Here is a 20,509-nt window from a genome sequence, read left to right on the forward strand (position 1 = left end):
ACATCAGTAGCATCTGCAACGGAAAGCTTCAGTATTATCATGACTATTAGGAATTACATCTAGATAGAGAATTTAGTCCATTAGCGCCTCACTAGGACCATCTGCATAGGAAAGCTTCAATATGAGTGTGTGCCTGAGTCCTGACTACTGGTAATGAATAAGATGCAGAGTGAATGAATGTGTTTACCAATGACTCAGGGAGCAGGTGGAGGTTCTAAAGATGGGCCCCCAGTCACCTACTACACTGCAGCAGCCAGCCATGCTCTCAAAGACACACGTCTCGTTTCAATTCCACGGCTCCTTCAACTGGTCTGGCTATAATGTGAGGCCTCCACTGAGTGTGCAACATTTTAGGAACACCTTCCTACTATTGAGTTGCACCCCTTTTGCCCTCAAAACAGGTTCACTTCATCGGGACATGGACTCTACAAGGTGTCAAAAGTGTTCCACAGGGACACTGGCCCATGTTGACTCCAATGCTTCCCATAGTTGTGTCAAATTGGCTGGATGTCCTTTGACCATTCTTAATACACACGGAAAACGGTTGAGTGTGAAAAAACCCAGCAGCGTTGCAGTTCTTGACACACTCAAACCGGCGCGCCTGGCACCTACTACCACACCCCGCTCAAAAGCACTTAAATATTTTGTCTTGCCCATTCACCCTCTGAATGGCACACATACACAATTCATTGTCTAAAATTGTCTCAAAACATAAAAATCCTTCTTTAACCTGTCTCCTCCCCTTCATCTACACTGATTGAAGTGGATTTGGCACTACAGAGGGTAGTGCGAACAACTCTGTACATCACTGGGGCCAAGCTCCCTGCCATCCAGGACCTCTATACCAGGCGGTGTCAGAGGAAGGCCTTAAAAAAGAATCTAGCCACCCTAGTCATAGTCAGTTCTCTCTGCTACCGCATGGCAAGCGGTACCGGAGCGCCAAGTCTCGGTCCAAGAGGCTTCTAAACAGCTTCTACCCATAACCATAAGACTCCTGAACATCTAGTCAAATGGCTACCCAGACCTTTTTAGTTCCTCACCCCCTCTTTACACCACTGCTACTCTCTGTTGTCATCTATGCATAGTCACTTTAATAACTCTACCTACATGTACATACTACCTCAAATAACCGGTGCCCCCTGCACATTGACACTGTATATAGTCTCGCTATTGTTATTTTACTGCTGCTTTTTATTTACTTGTTACTTTTATCTCTTATTCATAACCTTTTTTTTAACTGCATTTTTGGTTAAGGGCTCGTAAGTAATCATTTCACTGTAAGGTCTACACTTGATGTATTCGGCGCATGTGACGAATAAAATGTGATTTGATTTAACAAGTGAGATCAGTAAGGGATCATAGCTTTCACCTGGATCAGCTTTTGTCATGGAAAGAGCAGGTGTTCCTAATGTTTTGTAGACACAGTGTATATAATGTCATGTGAATGGGATATTAGCCTGCTGTGCCCTTTCTATTAACTAACTGTGTTTTGGTTCTATTCTATATTCAAATCAGGGCCTCTTGGTTGTCCTCACCAAATTGTACAAATCACAATAACCCAGCTCTTCTACTTTTTTTACCATTGATAATCTCAAGAAAAACTGCAACAGCAACTGAGGTTCTGGGAATTACTGATAAGGCCTGTATACAGCATTCAACATAACAGCTAGCCTACGTCCCAAATGGCACCCTATTCCCTACACAGTGCACTACTTTCAACCACAACCCTATAGGTCACGGTCAAAATGAGTGCACTAAAAAGGGAATAGGGTGCCATTTGGGAGGAAGACACTACTTTATCAATAGATACACACTCCCAGTGTTTAGCCTATACATTCACTTACTCACTCGGGGCCCGTCATGTCCTTTGTCTTAGTGTAGGGGCAAAGGGAGAGGATTCATTGAATGGGGCACACATGGTCACTGCAGATTGGACAGTGTGTGTGTGTACAGTATGTGTGTGTCAGGCCAGATTGAACTGAATGCATTAGCGACAACTAGCGAAAGGAGAGCCGCAGCTGTTGGTTGAGGGAAACAGGGGTTAAGTGTGAATTCATGTTCCTTAGCAACCCTCAGTCCCTGCGTCAAAGGCTAGATTTGCGGGAACGGCTCAGGCTTGATACGGACAGATGCTATTTGTTTGCTAGCAGACAACACATGAATGAATTTTGCATTTTAGTGCTATGGTTTATCAGGACAGCATTGGAGGCTACAGTAGGATCACTAATACTTCCAAACTCATCTTGGCCTATCTGACTGAAAGTAATGTTTCCATGAAGTATTGCTCTGTTTTATGCTTATTGAAAGGCTGTCTGTCAATACCTACAGATGTATGATATTAATTTGACCAGTTTCTAATGCAGGTTGACGTTTCTTGTCATGGGTCTTGTCCTGGGTGCAGAACTGAGCGATTTCCCTTTAAGTAGCCCAGCGGTTAGCTTTTCGGTCTTAATTTAAAGAGGCACTCCAGTCTCCTTTTCACCTCATTCAACACCTGATTTAGTTAACAAAAAGCACATCTCAATAGGTGGTCCAGGTATTTCATGACATAACACAAGTGGGGGGTGGGCCTTTCCTCTTTTGTTCTCTATTGCTCCTCAATGCAAGGGCGGAGGCCAATGACATCACAGATTCCCATCTGACCAACTCCTAGACTGCGCTACTCCTTGAAGTTTTCACTTGTGTCTAAAAAACACTTGTTTGCTCAGAAATATATATTTACCCTTTACTGTCTGTACTTTATTGTATTTATACTTGGGATATTGCTTTTCAATAGTAAAAGTTCAAACATCGCTGAAGGCCATCTTTGAGGTTGGGGATAGGCATTAGGGGCAGTTTGAATGATGAGCGATGTTTGAACTTTTACTGTTGAAAAGCAATATCCCAAGTATAAATAGAGTAGCAGTGTGGTTTTATGACTTTATAGCTGTGCCAGCCAGTGACCACTCTGCAGAGCTGCCTCCAGAAGAATATTCATGATGAAAAATTCGAACCTGCATTTCGCACCGCAAGAAAATAATCCTGCAGCAACAGGAGATGTGAATTATTACGTGGATTATAATTCATGGACATTTTTGTAGGGGTTGATACATATTTTGCGAAGGGAAAATCAAGTCTGGAATTTCAGAGTGTAAATGACAAACTTTTGATGCCTTTTTAAACCTCCGAATACACTACACGTTTACATTTCTTGTTATGCAAGACATTTCATGCAACAAAAGAGTGATCAAATTAAGATCCTAGATCTGCATATCTCCATGCCAACTGGCACTGCCCAGTCCAAGCATTACCAGACAAAGATATGGGAAAAAGGTGTATGGGGAAAAGACTGTTTGACCTTATCACTCTCTAGCTGGACTTGTAATGTGCCTGAAGATCTTTGAGTGCCTCAATACAGATGTCGTATCTTAATTTGAGCCAGTTTGCTACAGCAGGAAAATAATCCTGCAGCAACAGGAAATGTGAATTTTTATGTGGATTATAATTAATGGATATTTTCTTTGTAGGGGTTGATGCATTTTATATTATGGAAAATCAAGTTAGAAATGTAAAAGTGGAAATTACAAATTTTAGAAGCCTTTTTAAACCTTGAATACACTACAAGTTTGCAGTTCCTGCAGTACAGGAAAATTATCGTGAACAAAAGAGTGATCAAATTAAGATCCCACGTCTGTACCATGGGAGGGATGTTATTCAGAATGACCAACCTTCGCAGAGAATTCCCCTTCCAGTTCTCAATAGGTGGGCTCCCGAGTGGTGCAGCGGTCTAAGGCACTGCATCTCAGTGCTAGAGGCGTCACTACAGACACCGTTTTGATCCCGGGCTGTATCACAACCAGCCGTGATCAGGAGTTCCATCTTAACTGACTTGTCTAGTTAAATAAATCAAAATTTCCCAATGCCTACAATTTGACCTCAAGTAACATCTGTGGAAGGATGGAAGCATATTGGGTGATGAAGCCGATGATTACGAAGCTCCAAGTACGGTCATGTGTAACAGGTCCTTCTACCTCATACATGGTGTTGATAGGATTTCACATGTCTAATTTGTGATCTCGCTGCCATTGGTTACACTCTTAGAAAACAAGGTTGAGAACCTAAAAGGGTTCTTTGGCTGTCCCATAGGAGAACACTTTAAAGAACCCTTTTTGGTTCCAGGTGGAACAGTATTGGGTTCAATGTAGAACCCTTTCCCCAGAGGGTTCTACATGGAACCCGAAAGAGTTCTACCTGGAACGAAAAAGGGTTCTCCTATGGGGACAGCCAAAGAACCCTTTTTTTCTGAGAGTGTATATTTCGAGTTGAGGGTACAATTCCTACAGTATAATAGTGAGCTGAAAAAGCCCAATTATGGTAATTGTTTCGGTGATGTTCTGTGTGCGCACATAGTTCACACATGGAGCCACTCTCCTATTCAAGCTCTGCATTGAAACATTGTTTATAATGATGAATACCTCAATTTGATTCCATTAGCCAAAGATGATTCATTCGCTGTTAGCGAGCTATTTTCGAAGGCGGAAAGTGAGCTAGGAGCCTAAGTTAAGTGTCCAGTTTGATTGATTTCTTTCTGTACACAAGAGAGGTAACTATATGAATCAGGTAGAGAGGAATGTGAGACACAAGGGGTATTTCAATCAAATCAAATGTTATTTGTCACATGCTTTGTAAACTAACAGTGAAATGTTTACTTACGGGCCCTTCCCAACAATGCAGAGAAAGAAAATAGAGAAATAATAGAAAGGAATAACACGTAATAATAAATAGACAATGAGTAACGGTAACTTGGCTATATATACGGGGCACCAGTACTGAGTCAATGGGCAGGGATACGAGGTAATTGAGGTAGATACTGTGTGTACATATACAGTGCATTTGGAAAGTATCCAGACCCCTTGACTTTTCCACATTTTGTTACGTTACAGCCTTACTCTAAAATGTATTAAATTGCCCCCCCCCATCAATCTACACACAATAACCCATAACGACAAAGTAAAACAGCTTTTTAGACATTTTTACCCATGTATTAAAAATAAAACACTGAAATATTACATTGACATAAACATTCAGACCCTTTGGCAGCGATTAGAGCCTTGAGTCTTATTGGGTATGACACTACAAGCTTGGCACACCTATATTTGGGGAGTTTCTCCCATTCTTATCTGCAAATCCTATCAAGCTCTGTCAGGTTGGGTGGGGAGCGTCGCTGCAGAGCTTTTTCCAGGTCTCTCCAGAGATGTTCAAGTCCAGGCTCTGGCTGGACCACTCAAGGACATTCAGAGACTAGACCTGAAGCAACTCCTGTGTTGTCTTGGCTGTGTGCTTAGGGTTGTTGTCCTGTTGGAAGGTGAACCTTCACCCCAGTCTGAGAGTCTGGGCACTCTGGAGCAGCTTTTAATCAAGGATCTCTCTGTGCTTGGCTCCGTTCATCTTTCCCTCGATCTTGACTAGTAGCCCAGTCCATTCCGCTGAAAAACATCCCTACAGCATGATGCTGCCACCACCAGGCTTCACCGTAGGGATGGTGCCAGGTTATCCTCCAGACATGATGCTTGGCATTCAGCCAAAGAGTTCAATCTTGGTTTCATCAGATCAGAGAATCTTGTTTCTCATGGTCTGAGAGTCCTTAAGGGGCCTTTTGGCAATCACCAAGCGGAATGTTGTGCCATTTACTGAGGAGTGGCTTCCGTCTGGCCACTCTACCATAAATTGGTGGAGTACTGCAGAGATGGTTGTTCTTCTGGAAGGTTCTCCCATCTCCACAGAGGAACTCTGGAGCTCGGTCAGAGTGACCATCGGGTTCTTGGTCACTTCCCTGACCAAGGCCCTTCTCCCCCGATTGCTCAGTTTGGCCGGCGGCCAGCTCTAGGAAGAGTCTTGATGGTTCCAAACTTCTTCCATTCAAGAATGATGGAGGCCACTATTTTCTTGGGGACCTTCAATGCTGCAGAAATGTTTTGGTACCCTTCCCCAGATATGTGCCTTGACACAATCCTGTCATGGAGCTCTACGGACAATTCCTTCAACCTCATGGCTTGGTTTTTGCTCTGACATGCACTGTCAAATGTGGGACCTTATATAGACAGGTGTGTGCCTTTCCAAATAATGTCCAATCAATTCAATTTACCACAGGTGGACTCCCATCAAGTTGTACAAGCATCTCAAGGATGATCAATGGAAACAGGATGCACCTGAGTTCAATTTCGAGTCTCATAGCAAAGCATCTGAATACTTACAGTGCCGTGAAAAAGTATTTGCCCCCTTCCTGATTTTTTATTTTTTTGCACATTTGTCACACTTAAATGTTTCAGATCATCAAACACATTTTAATATTACACAAGGATAACCCAAGTAAACACAAAATGCAGTTTTTAAGTGATAATTGTATTCATTAAGAGAAAAAAGCTATTCGAACCTTCATAGCCCTATGTGACAAAGTAATTGCTCCCCCTTGTTAAATCATGAATTAACTGTGGTTAATCACATTTTTTGGAAAGCTGAGTTCAATTTCACTAGCCACACCCAGGCCTGATTACTGCCATACCTGTTGAATCAAGAAATCACTTAAATACAACCTGTCTGACAAGGTGAAGTAGGCCAAAAGATCTCAAAAAGCAAGATACCATGCTGCGATCAAAAGAAATTCAGGAACAGATGAGAAACAAAGTAATTGACATCTTTCAGTCTGGAAAGGGTTACAAAACCAGTTCTAAAGCTTTGGGACTCCAGCGAACCACGGTGAGAGCCATTATCCACAAATGGAGAACATTTGGAACTGTGGTGAACCTTCCCAGGGGTGGCCGGCCTACCAAAATTACCCCAAGAGCGCAGCGACGACTCATCCAAGAGGTCACAAAAGAACCCACAACAACATCTAAAGAACTGCAGGCCTCACTTGCCTCAGTTAAGGTCAGTGTTCATAACTCAACCATAAGAAAGAGACTGGGCAAAAATGGCATCCATGGCAGAGTTCCAAGGAGAAAACCACTGCTGACCCAAAAGAACATAAAGGCTCGTCCCACTTTTGGCAAACAACATCTTGATGATCCCAATACTTTTGGAAAAATATTCTGTGGACTAACGAGACAGAAGTTGAACTGTTTGGAAGGTGTGTGTCCCGTTACATCTGGCCTAAAAGTAACACAGCATTTCAGAAAAAGAACATCATACCAACAGTCAAATATGGTGGTGATAGTGTGATGGTCTGGGGCTGCTTTATTGCTTCAGGACCTGGACAACTTGCTGTGATTGATGGAACCATGAATTCTGCTGTCTACCAAAGAATCCTGAAGAAGAATGTCCGGCCATCAGTTTGTGACCTCAAGCTGAACCTCTGCAGCAGGACAATGATCCAAAACACACCATCAAGTCCACCTCTGATTGGCTTAAAAAAAAAATGAAGGTTTTGGAGTGGCCTAGTCAAAGTCCGGACATGAATCCGATTGAGATGCTGTGCGTGACCTTAAGGCGGTTCATGCTCGAAAACCCTCCAATGTGGTTGAATTAAAACAATTATACAAAGAAGAGTGGGCCAAAATTCCTTCACAGCGATGTGAAAGACTCATTGCCAGTTATCACAAACGCTTGATTGAAGTTGTTGCTGCTGAGGGTGGCACAACCAGTTATTAGGTTTAGGTGGCAATTACTTTGTCAGATAGGGCCATGAAGGTTTGGATAGCTTTTTCCCTTAATAAATAAAATCATCACTTAAAAATTGCAGTTTGTGTTTACTTGGGTTATCTTTGTGTAATATTTCAAATTGTCTGATGATTTGCAACATTTAAGTGTGACAAATGTGCAAAAAAATAAGAAATCAGGAAGGGGACAAATACTTTCTCACAGCACTGTATGTAAATAAGGTATTTCTGTTTCTTATTTTTAATACATTTTCAAACATTTCTAAAAAACTGTTTTCACTTTGTCATTATGGGGTATTGTGTGAAAATGTATAAGAAAAACAATGTATTTAATACATTTTAGAAAAAGGCTGTGAAATAAGAATAAAAAAATTAGAATAAGTCAAGGGGTCTGAATACTTTCCAAATGCACTGTAGGTAGGGATAAGGTGCTCCTATCAGATCTTGTAGTTGCTCCAGCAACGTGTCCAAAGTTGGTGTCTGTCACACACAGAAAACACACGCAGTAACACACGCGCACACACACACACACACACACACACACACACACACACACACACACACACACACACACACACACACACACACACACACACACACACACACACACACACACACACACACACACACACTGTGACCGTCATGGCTTCAAAGTGGCTCTATTTAACCTACTAGTCCGGAAGGTGCCTCCCATAACACAGCAACATCCGCATTAGTGTGTGTGTGTGTGTGTGTGTGTGTGTGTGTGTGTGTGTGTGTGTGTGTGTGTGTGTGTGTGTGTGTGTGTGTGTGTGTGTGTGTGTGTGCGCATGTCTGTGTCCATTTAAAATCCTTACATGACTGTTCTCTCCCTCTCTTCCAAAGGTCAAGGATGTCTCTTTATGGATAAACATTGTGCATACTGTGGTTCTCCTTCCGTAACCTGGAGAAGTGTGTGTGTGTGTGTGTGTGTGTGCGCGAGTGCGCGTGTGAGGACTTATTTCGCTAATGACCACACAGTAATGACAAGTCTAATCCCTGTCGGAAACACACACGGCTTCTGTGTGACTAAGACTTGTCATCCTTCAATGAACATCTTTGTAAAAGTGTAAACTAATCTTCCCGCTATAGTTGTATGTATATCTAGACTGAGAAGGGGCTGCGTCTCAATTGACAGCCTATTCCCTATTTAGTGCATGTAATGTATGTATCTACGAGGGAATGTCATTCTTATCTACACACTGCACGGGTTAGTGACAGTGTAACGGCACATCATGTGAATAGTGTTCCATCAGTTGGAATAAATATTCAAATATTTGTTCAGGAGAACTAACTGACGTTGGAGTAATGACCTCCTGCTTGTATCTTAGGATCGGGCACTTTCAGTTATAACGGTCATTCATATGATTGCACTTGAGTCCTCATAATGGTATTGTCCACATAAAACAGAATTTGCCATCATAATACTATTGTCTTCATAATAAACATGTTATTAGTCATCATAATACTAGTGTCTTCATAATTCACATGTTATTAGTCATCATAATACTATTGTCTTCTAGGATTGGGCGGTATACCGTATACCGTATACTGGGGTATTTAGAAATAGCCACGGGATAGTTTTTCAATACCGTCAATACCATTGAAACTATTTATTTTAAGTTTTTCATAGTACATGGCCTCACACATGAATCCAAATGAAAATATTTGTACCTACTTTTTAAGTAAATACCTGCAGTCAACTTGTGCAATACGTTAGGAGATAATTAACTTGCAATGAGAACGACTTTAAAGCATACTGTTAGCTAGCTAGCTTACGTTAGCTGGCTGGCTTGCTAGCTAATGTTACGTGTATGAGCTGTGTAGTCATATCATTTGTATCTTTGACAGCCGTATGCATTGCTAGTTATAGCCTCATGTTAGCTCGCTAGCTAACATTGCACCAAGATGGATAATTTTAGCTACCTGCAAAATCGTGCATGGTGCATGATAGTATGGGTTGGCATTATGGGTCTGAACAAAAGACTCCACTCCGCAAGTAACCATTTCTTTCACTGTACCGTTTACACCTTCTGTATCCTCTGTATGTGACAAGTAAACTTTGATTCTACTTGATGTAGTTTGTTTACCAGAGACGGTCATGTGAAGAAGAACATGGCCTGCACCAAAGTCAGATTAGGATATAGACCAAGGATTAGACAGTGTGTTTTTTACTACTACTTTCACCACTTTAATTCTTCATCTTATCTTCGGTTGTTTACTACACTACCTTACTCACTGACCTGCCACACACAGCTTATGTACTGTAGGGTAGATTGAGGTTAGCCAGTGAATAGGCTTGCCAGCCATGGCCAAAAGAGGGCAACAGTGGGAATCATTGACTAGTCATTGCTACATTGTTTTGGTACTACAATTGAAGAGCACTTCTTTGTCTATTCCCATTCAGCATTGTTCACACCCTCTTAAGCCTTAGCTCCACCCATGTCTTTAAGGGTTGATCCGAGCGTTCTGTACTAACTTGCCAGCTACTTCCAGACATCTAAGAGAGAGAGAACAGCTCACTGAACATCATTCGCCTTAGCAGAGCTGGATAGGCTGTTATGTTATCCAGAGTGTTGGTGAGTGCGACTGTGCTGTCAGATTGTCCATTCGTAAATTCAGAGCCTTTTGCGTTTAGTACATGGCCTCACAAGTGAAATCTTAAAGACATTGGGGGGGGGGGGGGCAACGGCTAAACCGGTGCAGTCGGTGTACCAAACGTTTATCAATTTTCAAAGAATAATTCATTTCCCATTGTTCCTCAACTGCAGTGTATGATATACAACTTTCTAGCTCCGAGTCTCGCCTTTCATCAATGTAAAAAACACCATTTCAAATGTTGCTACATAGGACCGAATCAAGGTGGTGGGTCACATATGAACATTTGGTTACCACCCAAACCTATTGTCTTCAAAAAACACATGGTACTAATCATAATACTATAATGTCTTCATAAAACACATGGTACTAATCCTATTTCTATATTGTCTTCATAAAACACATGATACTAATCATAATACAATAATGTCTTCATAAAACACATGATATATTACTATAATGTCATAAAACAAATCATACAATAATGTCTTCATAAAACACATGGTGTTAGTCATCATATTACTATAATGTCTTCATAAAACACATGATACTAATCATATTACTATAATGTCTTCATAAAACACATGGTACTAATCATAATACAATAATGTCTTCATAAAACACATGGTATTAGTCCTCATAATACTATAATGTCTTCATAAAACACATGGTACTAATCATAATACAATAATGTCTTCATAATACACATGGTATTAGTCCTCATAATACTATTCTCCTTATAATACACAGTTATGATTCCACAAGAAAACAGGTATTATGTCATACTATCCTCGCACAATGTGCCAAAGCATAATAGCATCAAAGCATAATAAAGCCATAAACAGAATTGCTGTGGCAACATAGGGCAAGCAGGATTCTAAGAATGCAGGGACAATGGAGCTTGCCAGGGTGTCTATCAGCAACTGAGACCCACAGCGAAGCAACAGAACCTCCCCTCTCTCCTCTTCATTGAAGTGTGGGCTGGATGTTAGCCTGGCGTTTGAGCGGTTTGGCCAGTAACCCAAGAAGTTGCTGGTTCGAATCCCCAAGCGGACTAGGTGAAATCTGTCGAAGTGCCCTTGAGCAAGGCACTTATCCCTAATTGCTCCTGTAAGTCGCTCTGTATAAGAGCGTCTGCTAAATGACAAAAAAATGAAATAAAATACAAACTAATGTCCAGTGTCACCGCGAGCTCCCCAGGCTAGCTTCTCTACAAAACAAAGCTTAATTCACACATCCTCCAGAGAGCCGGGACCAACACACAGACATGCACGACCATGCACACACAGAATTGCACGAATGCACACACACACACACACACACACACACACACACACACACACACACACACACACACACACACACACACACACACACACACACACACACTCTGGGCAGACTTAGCCTTATGATCGACCCACAGTCACTTCTTATTTCACCAGAGTAGCACCAGGAATAGAGGATTTGAATGTCTGCTTACAAATACAGGGAATTGGGGGAATGAAAAAGTTTTATAAAATAAAGATTACACAAAATAAATACAGGATATACATTTTGTATTTAGTTTCAAATTTAAAAAAAAGAAGTTTTACCCCCTTTTTCTCCCCAATTTCATGGTATCCAATAACTACATACAGGCTCGGGAGAGATGAAGGTTGAAAGCCACGCATCCTCTGAAACACAACCCAACCAAGCCACACAGTTTCTTAACACAGCATGCATCCAAGCCGGAAGCCAGCTGTACCAATGTGTTCGGAGGAAACACTGTGCACCTGGCGACCTGGTCAGCATGCACTGCACTCGGCCCACCACAGGAGTCGCTAGTGTGCACTAGTGTGCGATGAGACAGGGATTATCCCGACCAGCCAAAGCCTCCCTAATCCGGACACTAGGCCAATTGTGCGTCAACCCATGGATCTCCCGGTCGAGGCCGGCTGCGACAGAGCCTGGGCTTGAACCCAGAGTCTCTGGTGGCACTGCTAGCACTGCAATGCAGTGCCTTAGACCACTGCACCACCCGGGATGCGACAAACAACATTTTAACGATGTTTGCATAGGTTGTCTGAACGCACATATACAATGTGTATATCATGAGCAAATGGCGTTTCGGCTTTATGTACCAACAACTATGAAATTAATCAACGAAACACACTCACATTAATCAAGCTAACAATATACTGAGGTGCCTCTATGGATCATACATTCATAATGTTTGTGTTATAGACAAGCAATATGTGTTATAGACAAGCAATATGTGTTATAGACAAGCAATATGTGTTATAGACAAGCAATATGTGTTATAGACAAGCAATATGTGTTATAGACAAGCAATATGTGTTATAGACAAGCAATATGTGTTATAGACAAGCAATATGTGTTATAGACAAGCAAAGTGTGTTATAGACAAGCAATTTGTGTTATAGACAAGCAAAGTGTGTTATAGACAAGCAATTTGTGTTATAGACAAGCAATTTGTGTTATAGACAAGCAAAGTGTGTAGACAAGCAATTTGTGTTAGAGACAAGCAATATGTGTTATAGACAAGCAACTTGTGTTATAGACAAGCAATTTGTGTTATCGACAAGCAATTTGTGTTATACATTTACATTTACATTTAAGTCATTTAGCAGACGCTCTTATCCAGAGCGACTTAGACAAGCAACTTGTGTTATAGACAAGCAACTTGTGTTATAGACAAGCAATTTGTGTTATAGAGAAGCAATTTGTGTTAAAGACAAGCAATTTGTGTTATAGAGAAGCAACTTGTGGTATAGACAAGCAATTTGTGTAAACAACATATTGGTAATATAAGTTATACTGAGATATACGAGGCTGAGTTTACTAAGTGTAAATGTGTAAACAACATATTGGTAATATAAGTTAGACTGAGATATACGAGGCTGAGTTTACTAAGTGTAAATGTGTAAACAACATATTGGTAATATAAGTTATACTGAGGTATACGAGGCTGAGGTTACTAAGTGTAAATGTGTAAACAACATATTGGTAATATAAGTTATACTGAGGTATACGAGGCTGAGGTTACTAAGTGTAAATGTGTAAACAACATATTGGTAATATAAGTTATACTGAGGTATACGAGGCTGAGTTTATTAAGTGTAAATGTGTAAACAACATATTGGTAATATAAGTTAGACTGAGGTATACGAGGCTGAGGTTACTAAGTGTAAATGTGTAAACAACATATTGGTAATATAAGTTAGACTGAGGTATACGAGGCTGAGGTTACTAAGTGTAAATGTGTAAACAACATATTGGTAATATAAGTTAGACTGAGGTATACGAGGCTGAGGTTACTACGTGTAAATGTGTAAACAACATATTGGTAATATAAGTTAGACTGAGGTATACGAGGCTGAGGTTACTAAGTGTAAATGTGTAAACAACATATTGGTAATATAAGTTAGACTGAGGTATACGAGGCTGAGGTTACTAAGTGTAAATGTGTAAACAACATATTGGTAATATAAGTTAGACTGAGGTATACGAGGCTGAGGTTACTACGTGTAAATGTGTAAACAACATATTGGTAATATAAGTTAGACTGAGGTATACGAGGCTGAGGTTACTAAGTGTAAATGTGTAAACAACATATTGGTAATATAAGTTAGACTGAGGTATACGAGGCTGAGGTTACTAAGTGTAAATGTGTAAACAACATATTGGTAATATAAGTTATACTGAGGTATACGAGGCTGAGGTTACTAAGTGTAAATGTGTAAACAACATATTGGTAATATAAGTTATACTGAGGTATACGAGGCTGAGGTTACTAAGTGTAAATGTGTAAACAACATATTGGTAATATAAGTTAGACTGAGGTATACGAGGCTGAGGTTACTAAGTGTAAATGTGTAAACAACATATTGGTAATATAAGTTATACTGAGGTATACGAGGCTGAGGTTACTAAGTGTAAATGTGTAAACAACATATTGGTAATATAAGTTAGACTGAGGTATACGAGGCTGAGGTTACTAAGTGTAAATGTGTAAACAACATATTGGTAATATAAGTTAGACTGAGGTATACGAGGCTGAGGTTACTAAGTGTAAATGTGTGAATAACAGCTGCTATGACAGAGATACAGATCAAGTGCATAAAACCCAATACTATCCTTCTGGGTTTACAGGTAGGAAGAGAATACTGCCAATGATACTGTACCTATGGCTGCCTTATGCTCTACGGCTCTTCTAACTGGGCGCCATGGCAGCTCATATGTTTGTGGTAACCCAGACTACCTCGTCTGCTGCTAGGCAACGACATGACAACACCATTGATTTGCACTTGATAGATGCAAGGCCCGAGAGATTTCAAGATAAAAGGTTTTTCCAGATAACAAAAGGAAAATGATTGGAAAGAGGATAACTATTCCTGTGCGCAATTCCATAGATAACACACAAAATATATACAACATGTACTACCAACACAGGCTAAATGTACCGACATTGCTAGCTCCATTCTCAAAGAGCCTTTCCCTCTGCTTCAACCGAGACTATGTCAGCTGAATAATTTAGACACCATCATCATGGTGTCATGACGGCCTGAGAGTGCAAGGTGAGCTGTCCAACTTAATCAATACCTCACGTCAGGACTCTCGTCTCGCTAAGTCGCTCACCTGAGCTCACCCATGTTGCCACATTCCCCCAGAGAACAGTGTTACGCAGCTGCAATAAGTAATAACCATTTTCGATTCGATATGACAATATAATGACTCTATGCTCCTCCGCAGGAGATTTGTAGTGCTTTGTGGAGGAGCCTGGTGAGAGTATATTGATTGCAAGCAGGATGCTATTTTTACTGACGCACAAACACACACACACACACACACACACAAAGTTGTTAAGTGCCGCCTCGAAGGTGACCTGTCAAGTCAAGAGGAATATGACGACAACAGGGGTATGTGCATTGTCACAAAGTGTATATGTGTGTGTGTGTGTGTGACACTATGTGTGTGTTGACTCACGTGAACCCAGTCTGGATCCACAGGGAGGGAGACACTGGTGGCACGATCACCATACGGTCACCACCCACCAATGCCACTTGACCCCCTAGACATATGTTCCTGTCACACCATGGCAAGAGGCCATGATTAAACACACTGGGCACTACTCTGTTAGTAGACCCTGTCTTACTGCTCTCTCTCTATTCCTACTTGTTTCATTCATATTTTCTCTCTCTCTCTCTCTCTCTCTCTCTCTCTCTCCCTCTCTCTCTCTCTCTCTCTCTCTACAGACGATATGTGTTTAGCCGTTAATCATGAACAGCCTCTTGGCCTCTGCATGATGAATGATCTGTGTGCATTTCTTCTGTCCCATGACTATATCCAAATTAAATTTTATGTTCGCAGGACAAGGTGAGATACCGAACATTGATAAGACATTCACACCAATAAGCAGCTCGTATTTGGAGACTGAGCTTCCAATAGAGGATAACATTCTCTCTCTCACACACACACACACACACACACACACACACACACACACACACACACACACACACACACACACACACACACACGCACACACATGCACACACACACACACACACACACACACACACACACACACACACACACACACACACACACACACACACACACACACACACACACACACACACACACACACACACACACACAATCAAGGGTGAAAGGCTGGCCCACTTATTAAACATTGATTTCTCATCTCAACTCAACTCTTCAGTATCTCTCTTACTCTCTTCCTATCCACAGTGGCAGTTCTATTTTAAATAATGTACTAACTTACAATCAAAGTCTAGGGCCACTCAAACTTCATTAAAAACACAGTGACACACACACATGCACGCACGCACACACACACGATCAAGGGTGAAAGGCTGGCCCACTTTGAGTCGATAAAGAGCCTCAACAAGTGCTCCCAACACAGTCAGCAGAGAGCTCCATTACACAATCAAGCCCCAACACAACACTGTCCTGATGTGTTCTGCTACAGAACTGACTTTATTGCTACAGAACCGGCTTTTTCACCACTTCACACAGAAACTCCTTCACTTAAAATCGTACAGAAAGTTAGATTTCAGCTAACGCCTCTCGTATAGACACAGCAAGAGCGGTGTAAAACCAAGAAACTAGACCTTGATCCTACCCTACAGTGAGAAGTCACACACACACACACACACACACACACACACACACACACACACACACACACACACACACACACACACACACACACACACACACACACACTCACTGCTGTCCTGTTGTGTCAGGCACTACTGTGTCCTTATCTACCTAATTGGATTCATCAATGGGCTTTAATTAGACCTAATGATCAGGTGGTCTGACTCCTGGGAGGCTGTGAGGGACTTGATGTCCCTCACAGTGGAGGTAAGCCACTCCACAGCTACAGGTCCAGACAACTAAGTCAACGTGTGTTATCTAGACAAGGCCTTTAGTAACCTGATCCAATGCATTGCAGCAGCACTGTGTTTTTATTCAACTGTATGTTGAGGCGTCAGGTAGCCAAGTGGTTGGAGAGTTGGGGCAAATGTGTCGTTCAGCCCCTGAACAAGGCACTACATAAGAATTGGTTATTAACTGACTTGCCAAGTTAAATAAAGGTTAAATAAAAAATAAAAAATTGTATTTATTATATTACTTGGGTGGATGTGATTGTATGTGGTTTTAGATGTGTTCTGACCTACATGTGTGACAGCCCATAGACTTGAATAATAGAACATATAGCTTACGCTCAATGGTAAACGATACGGTGTCCAAGTGCAATGAATACATGTCATTTTTATTGTTAAAATACCATTTCATAGGCCCACGGAATCCTTTAAAATGTTGTTCTTTAGAGACATTTACTGTAATTCTGGGACTTGGCAATAAGGCTGTGCAGAGGATGAGCTAAGCTGTGATAGCCCACATACAGTAAACACAAATTGATGTATTGATTGGTTTGGTTGGCCCACTAACAGCACAGCTGGATATGACTGACTTCCCCCAGTGCACAGAGTGGGGGAAACCCCCACACCGATGTGAGACAACTGAAATATACTGGGGGGACCCCGCAACTTTCTTACAAACTGCGTCTGCAGTTACTATCATCAACAGAAGGCGACTGAGGAAGTACGCAAACGATGGTATCAACGTGGAAACGGACGAATAATGACATCAGGAGGTTTTCCTATAAATTGCTATAAATGATTTAACTGCAATCAATACAAAATGTCTAAAATCGACCTAAAGGAAAAGCTTTAATGTTTGTATTTCTACTTTAACACTGATCAAAGGGAAATATATATACTGGGGAATAGCCTTCTGTAGCCTAGCAAATGTATGCAAATGTCTATAATGAACTGTCTATGGTGTGACATCTGTGTGACATCAGAATTTGGGTAGCCTACCTGATACACACGCAACGTTATTTTACGCGACAGGAATTGCACTCTCCAACTATTCTCCATTGCATTGCAAATTGAACGAAACTATAACCTACAGTGTGTACAGTATAAGAAATGGTGACGTGATCTATGAGTGTATCTAAATGTTATTTTTCCTTACCGTACAAGGCATTTCGCGTTATCTGGCCTCCCATGACTACAATTCCAGTCGGCAGCCCTTATATCCCAGCTCTCAATATTCAAACACTTGCGGTGTTGATGCACAATACAACGCCGACAACATGATTGGAGGCTACATCCAGAGCGGTTGTTCTTTCTCCGGATTGGAATATAAACACAGTGCACTCCAGGTCCCCTAAGCACCAAGCAGAGCGGTAGTGAAGGCTGCTCCTCCATTCACTGTGCGCTCTCAGTGCCTTGAGCCCCACTCACACACAAACATTTACATAAAAGGTGGAGTCAAGACAAGGCGTCATTAACGCACTCGCTGCCAGTTTCCAACAATCATAAAGGATACGTGTATACGAGGACACTTGGACAATTTCAGTGTAGGCTTTACCCTAGAATAGAATATAATAAAATACAATGGAACGTTGCGTTGCCTTCCAGTGAGAATTTGTCTTGCAAATCATTTTAAAGCACTGTCAACATAAAACGAAGATGTGCATAGTATACAATGGAGAGTGTGGACATAGGCAGACTATGTGAGAGCTATAGGCTATGCTGGAGCGCTAGTTCTATGGGCTTATCTCTCACAGTGTCCTCCCCTCTCTCTCATGAGTAACCACACTATGTTTGGGTCCAGAGTGGGGCAGAGGAACCAAGTGGTCACATTCTTTACCCTCAGCACTCTGCCTTTCACCTCAAGTGAGTCCCTTCTTCTTCTTGGTGTGCCTCGGGGCCCCTCTGCCCCTGGCAGACAGCCTGGGTGACCCCTCAAGAGTCACGCCTCTGACTTAAGCTGTCATCACGTATCCACGGTGACATCGGAGCCCCTCCGCCTCGGAGTAGTTTACATTACCCTCAAGGATGTTCGCTGCTTAGATATCTCTTAAGGGTGATAATGGCTTTGTGAATGACTAGGAGTGACAGATGTAAGTGATATTGGCAAAAAGGGTGAATGAAAAGGCTTATGGGCTGAGTGTTTCTATCGGGGGTTGGGGTGGGTGGTGGGGGATCTTGGGAAGGCAACCAATGTTAAGAATAGTTGAACACATATATGTCTACTATCTTGACCTACAATGAATGAAAAATCCCCCTCCAATCAATCATTCATGATTCACACGTGCCACCGCTATTGCGAACCAACCTCATAGAGCCTATTAAATGACAACTGTATTCTAATTCCTAATTCTATGGAGCCAGCACTGTTCAAAATAAGATATTTCGATCTATGCTGGGGAATTCTATTCATTTTACCCAGTGAGACATGGCATTGTTGTGTAAGGGTGGTGTCATAAAAGTTCCATTTGGAGTATTCAGAGGAGAGTGATGAAAACAACTGGTTAGCTAAGCCCTTCTTGTTTGAGTTGAAAACATTACCATTGAATCATGCTGACAATAATATTTACCATTTCTCCCTGTAACGATTACGGCTACGTAACCATAACAAACACTTGAGGTGAGATGGTGACTTCAATCTCAACTAAATCAGGGCCGCAAACCGAAGGTTCGTTTTTGTAGATCATACTCACACATGGTGTGCACATTTTGAATATAAACATAAATGCATGGAAATCCTAATTAAATGGGTGGAACGAATTGGAGAGGAGTTTTCAATGGCCTGGATGCTCCCACAGGACCACCGGGCCGAAATAAGTAAGAATGGGTGTGTGTGTGAGTGAATGAGGAAAACTGGTGTTGCCTGACAAGGCTCAGTTTCAACTGTTTGTCACGTCATCAATTGAGGTCGCGCTAGTTCCTAGGGTGATCATGCCAAGCTTGACCAAAAACCAGGTTCCATAAACGGACTCGGACCAACTTCCTGATGGCTTTCCCTTGTAGGCCATCATGTCTTCTTATAAAGATAGATGCTAAATGTAGCCTAATAACAGTTCAACACCGGTTCAACACTTCCTTCAATTTCCTGACATTCATGAAGACACGCTCGGTGAAAATCACTTCTGTCTATTCTCTTCCTGTTTTTAAGGACAGACCTCCTCCATGCGTGCCATTCTAATCTTTTAAGTGAGCCTCTTTGACCATGGCCCTCAGTCCTATATCTGTTACATGACTAAGTCTGTAAAGTTGGATTCTTTGTGAATCCGGGCGTAAATACTGTATCCTTACATGACTCACTAAAATAAATAAAAGTTGTCTGGTTCTGGGATGTTGACCTACAGGCACTGTCACGGCAGATTTCCTCCTCTTCCTCTGAAGAGGTGAAACAAGGATCGGACCAATACGCAGCGTGGAAGGTGTCCATGGTTTTTAATAAGAAAAACTCACCATGAACACAAAAAAAACAATAACCGTGAACGAACCGAAACAGTCCCATGTGACACTGACACAGGAAACAATCACCCAACCAAATACCCAAAGAATATGGCTGCCTAAATATGGTTCCCAATCAGAGACAACGATAGACAGCTGCCTCTAATTGAGAACCAATCTAGGCAACCATAGACATACAATTTACCTAGACAGGACACAGCCCCATAAACATACAAACCCTTAGACAAGACAAAACACATAAAACCCCCATGTCACACCCTGACCTAACCAAAATAATAAAGAAAACAAAGATAACTAAGGCCAGGGCGTGACAGGCACTCTCATCTGGCCACCCCCTCACACACACACACACACACACAAGCACACTCACTCCAACAGAAACCCACTCTTGTT

At 41.6% G+C, this 20,509-nt stretch overlaps 1 protein-coding gene across 1 annotated transcript in view; it reads right to left on the reverse strand.

Annotated features, from left to right (window-relative positions):
* Window positions 1-18,102, reverse strand: part of LOC135537166 (E3 ubiquitin-protein ligase NEURL1-like) — a 70,952-nt gene extending 52,850 nt beyond the window's left edge. Inside the window, exon 1 of the mRNA XM_064963379.1 lies at window positions 17,823-18,102. Coding sequence (XP_064819451.1) covers window positions 17,823-17,856 — 34 coding nt within the window. The 5' untranslated portion in view covers window positions 17,857-18,102. The remainder of the gene's footprint in view (window positions 1-17,822) is intronic.
* Window positions 18,103-20,509: the final 2,407 nt, after the last annotated feature.

The sequence above is a fragment of the Oncorhynchus masou genome, chromosome 5 (genome assembly GCF_036934945.1).
Source record: "Oncorhynchus masou masou isolate Uvic2021 chromosome 5, UVic_Omas_1.1, whole genome shotgun sequence".
Taxonomy (NCBI): domain Eukaryota; kingdom Metazoa; phylum Chordata; class Actinopteri; order Salmoniformes; family Salmonidae; genus Oncorhynchus; species Oncorhynchus masou.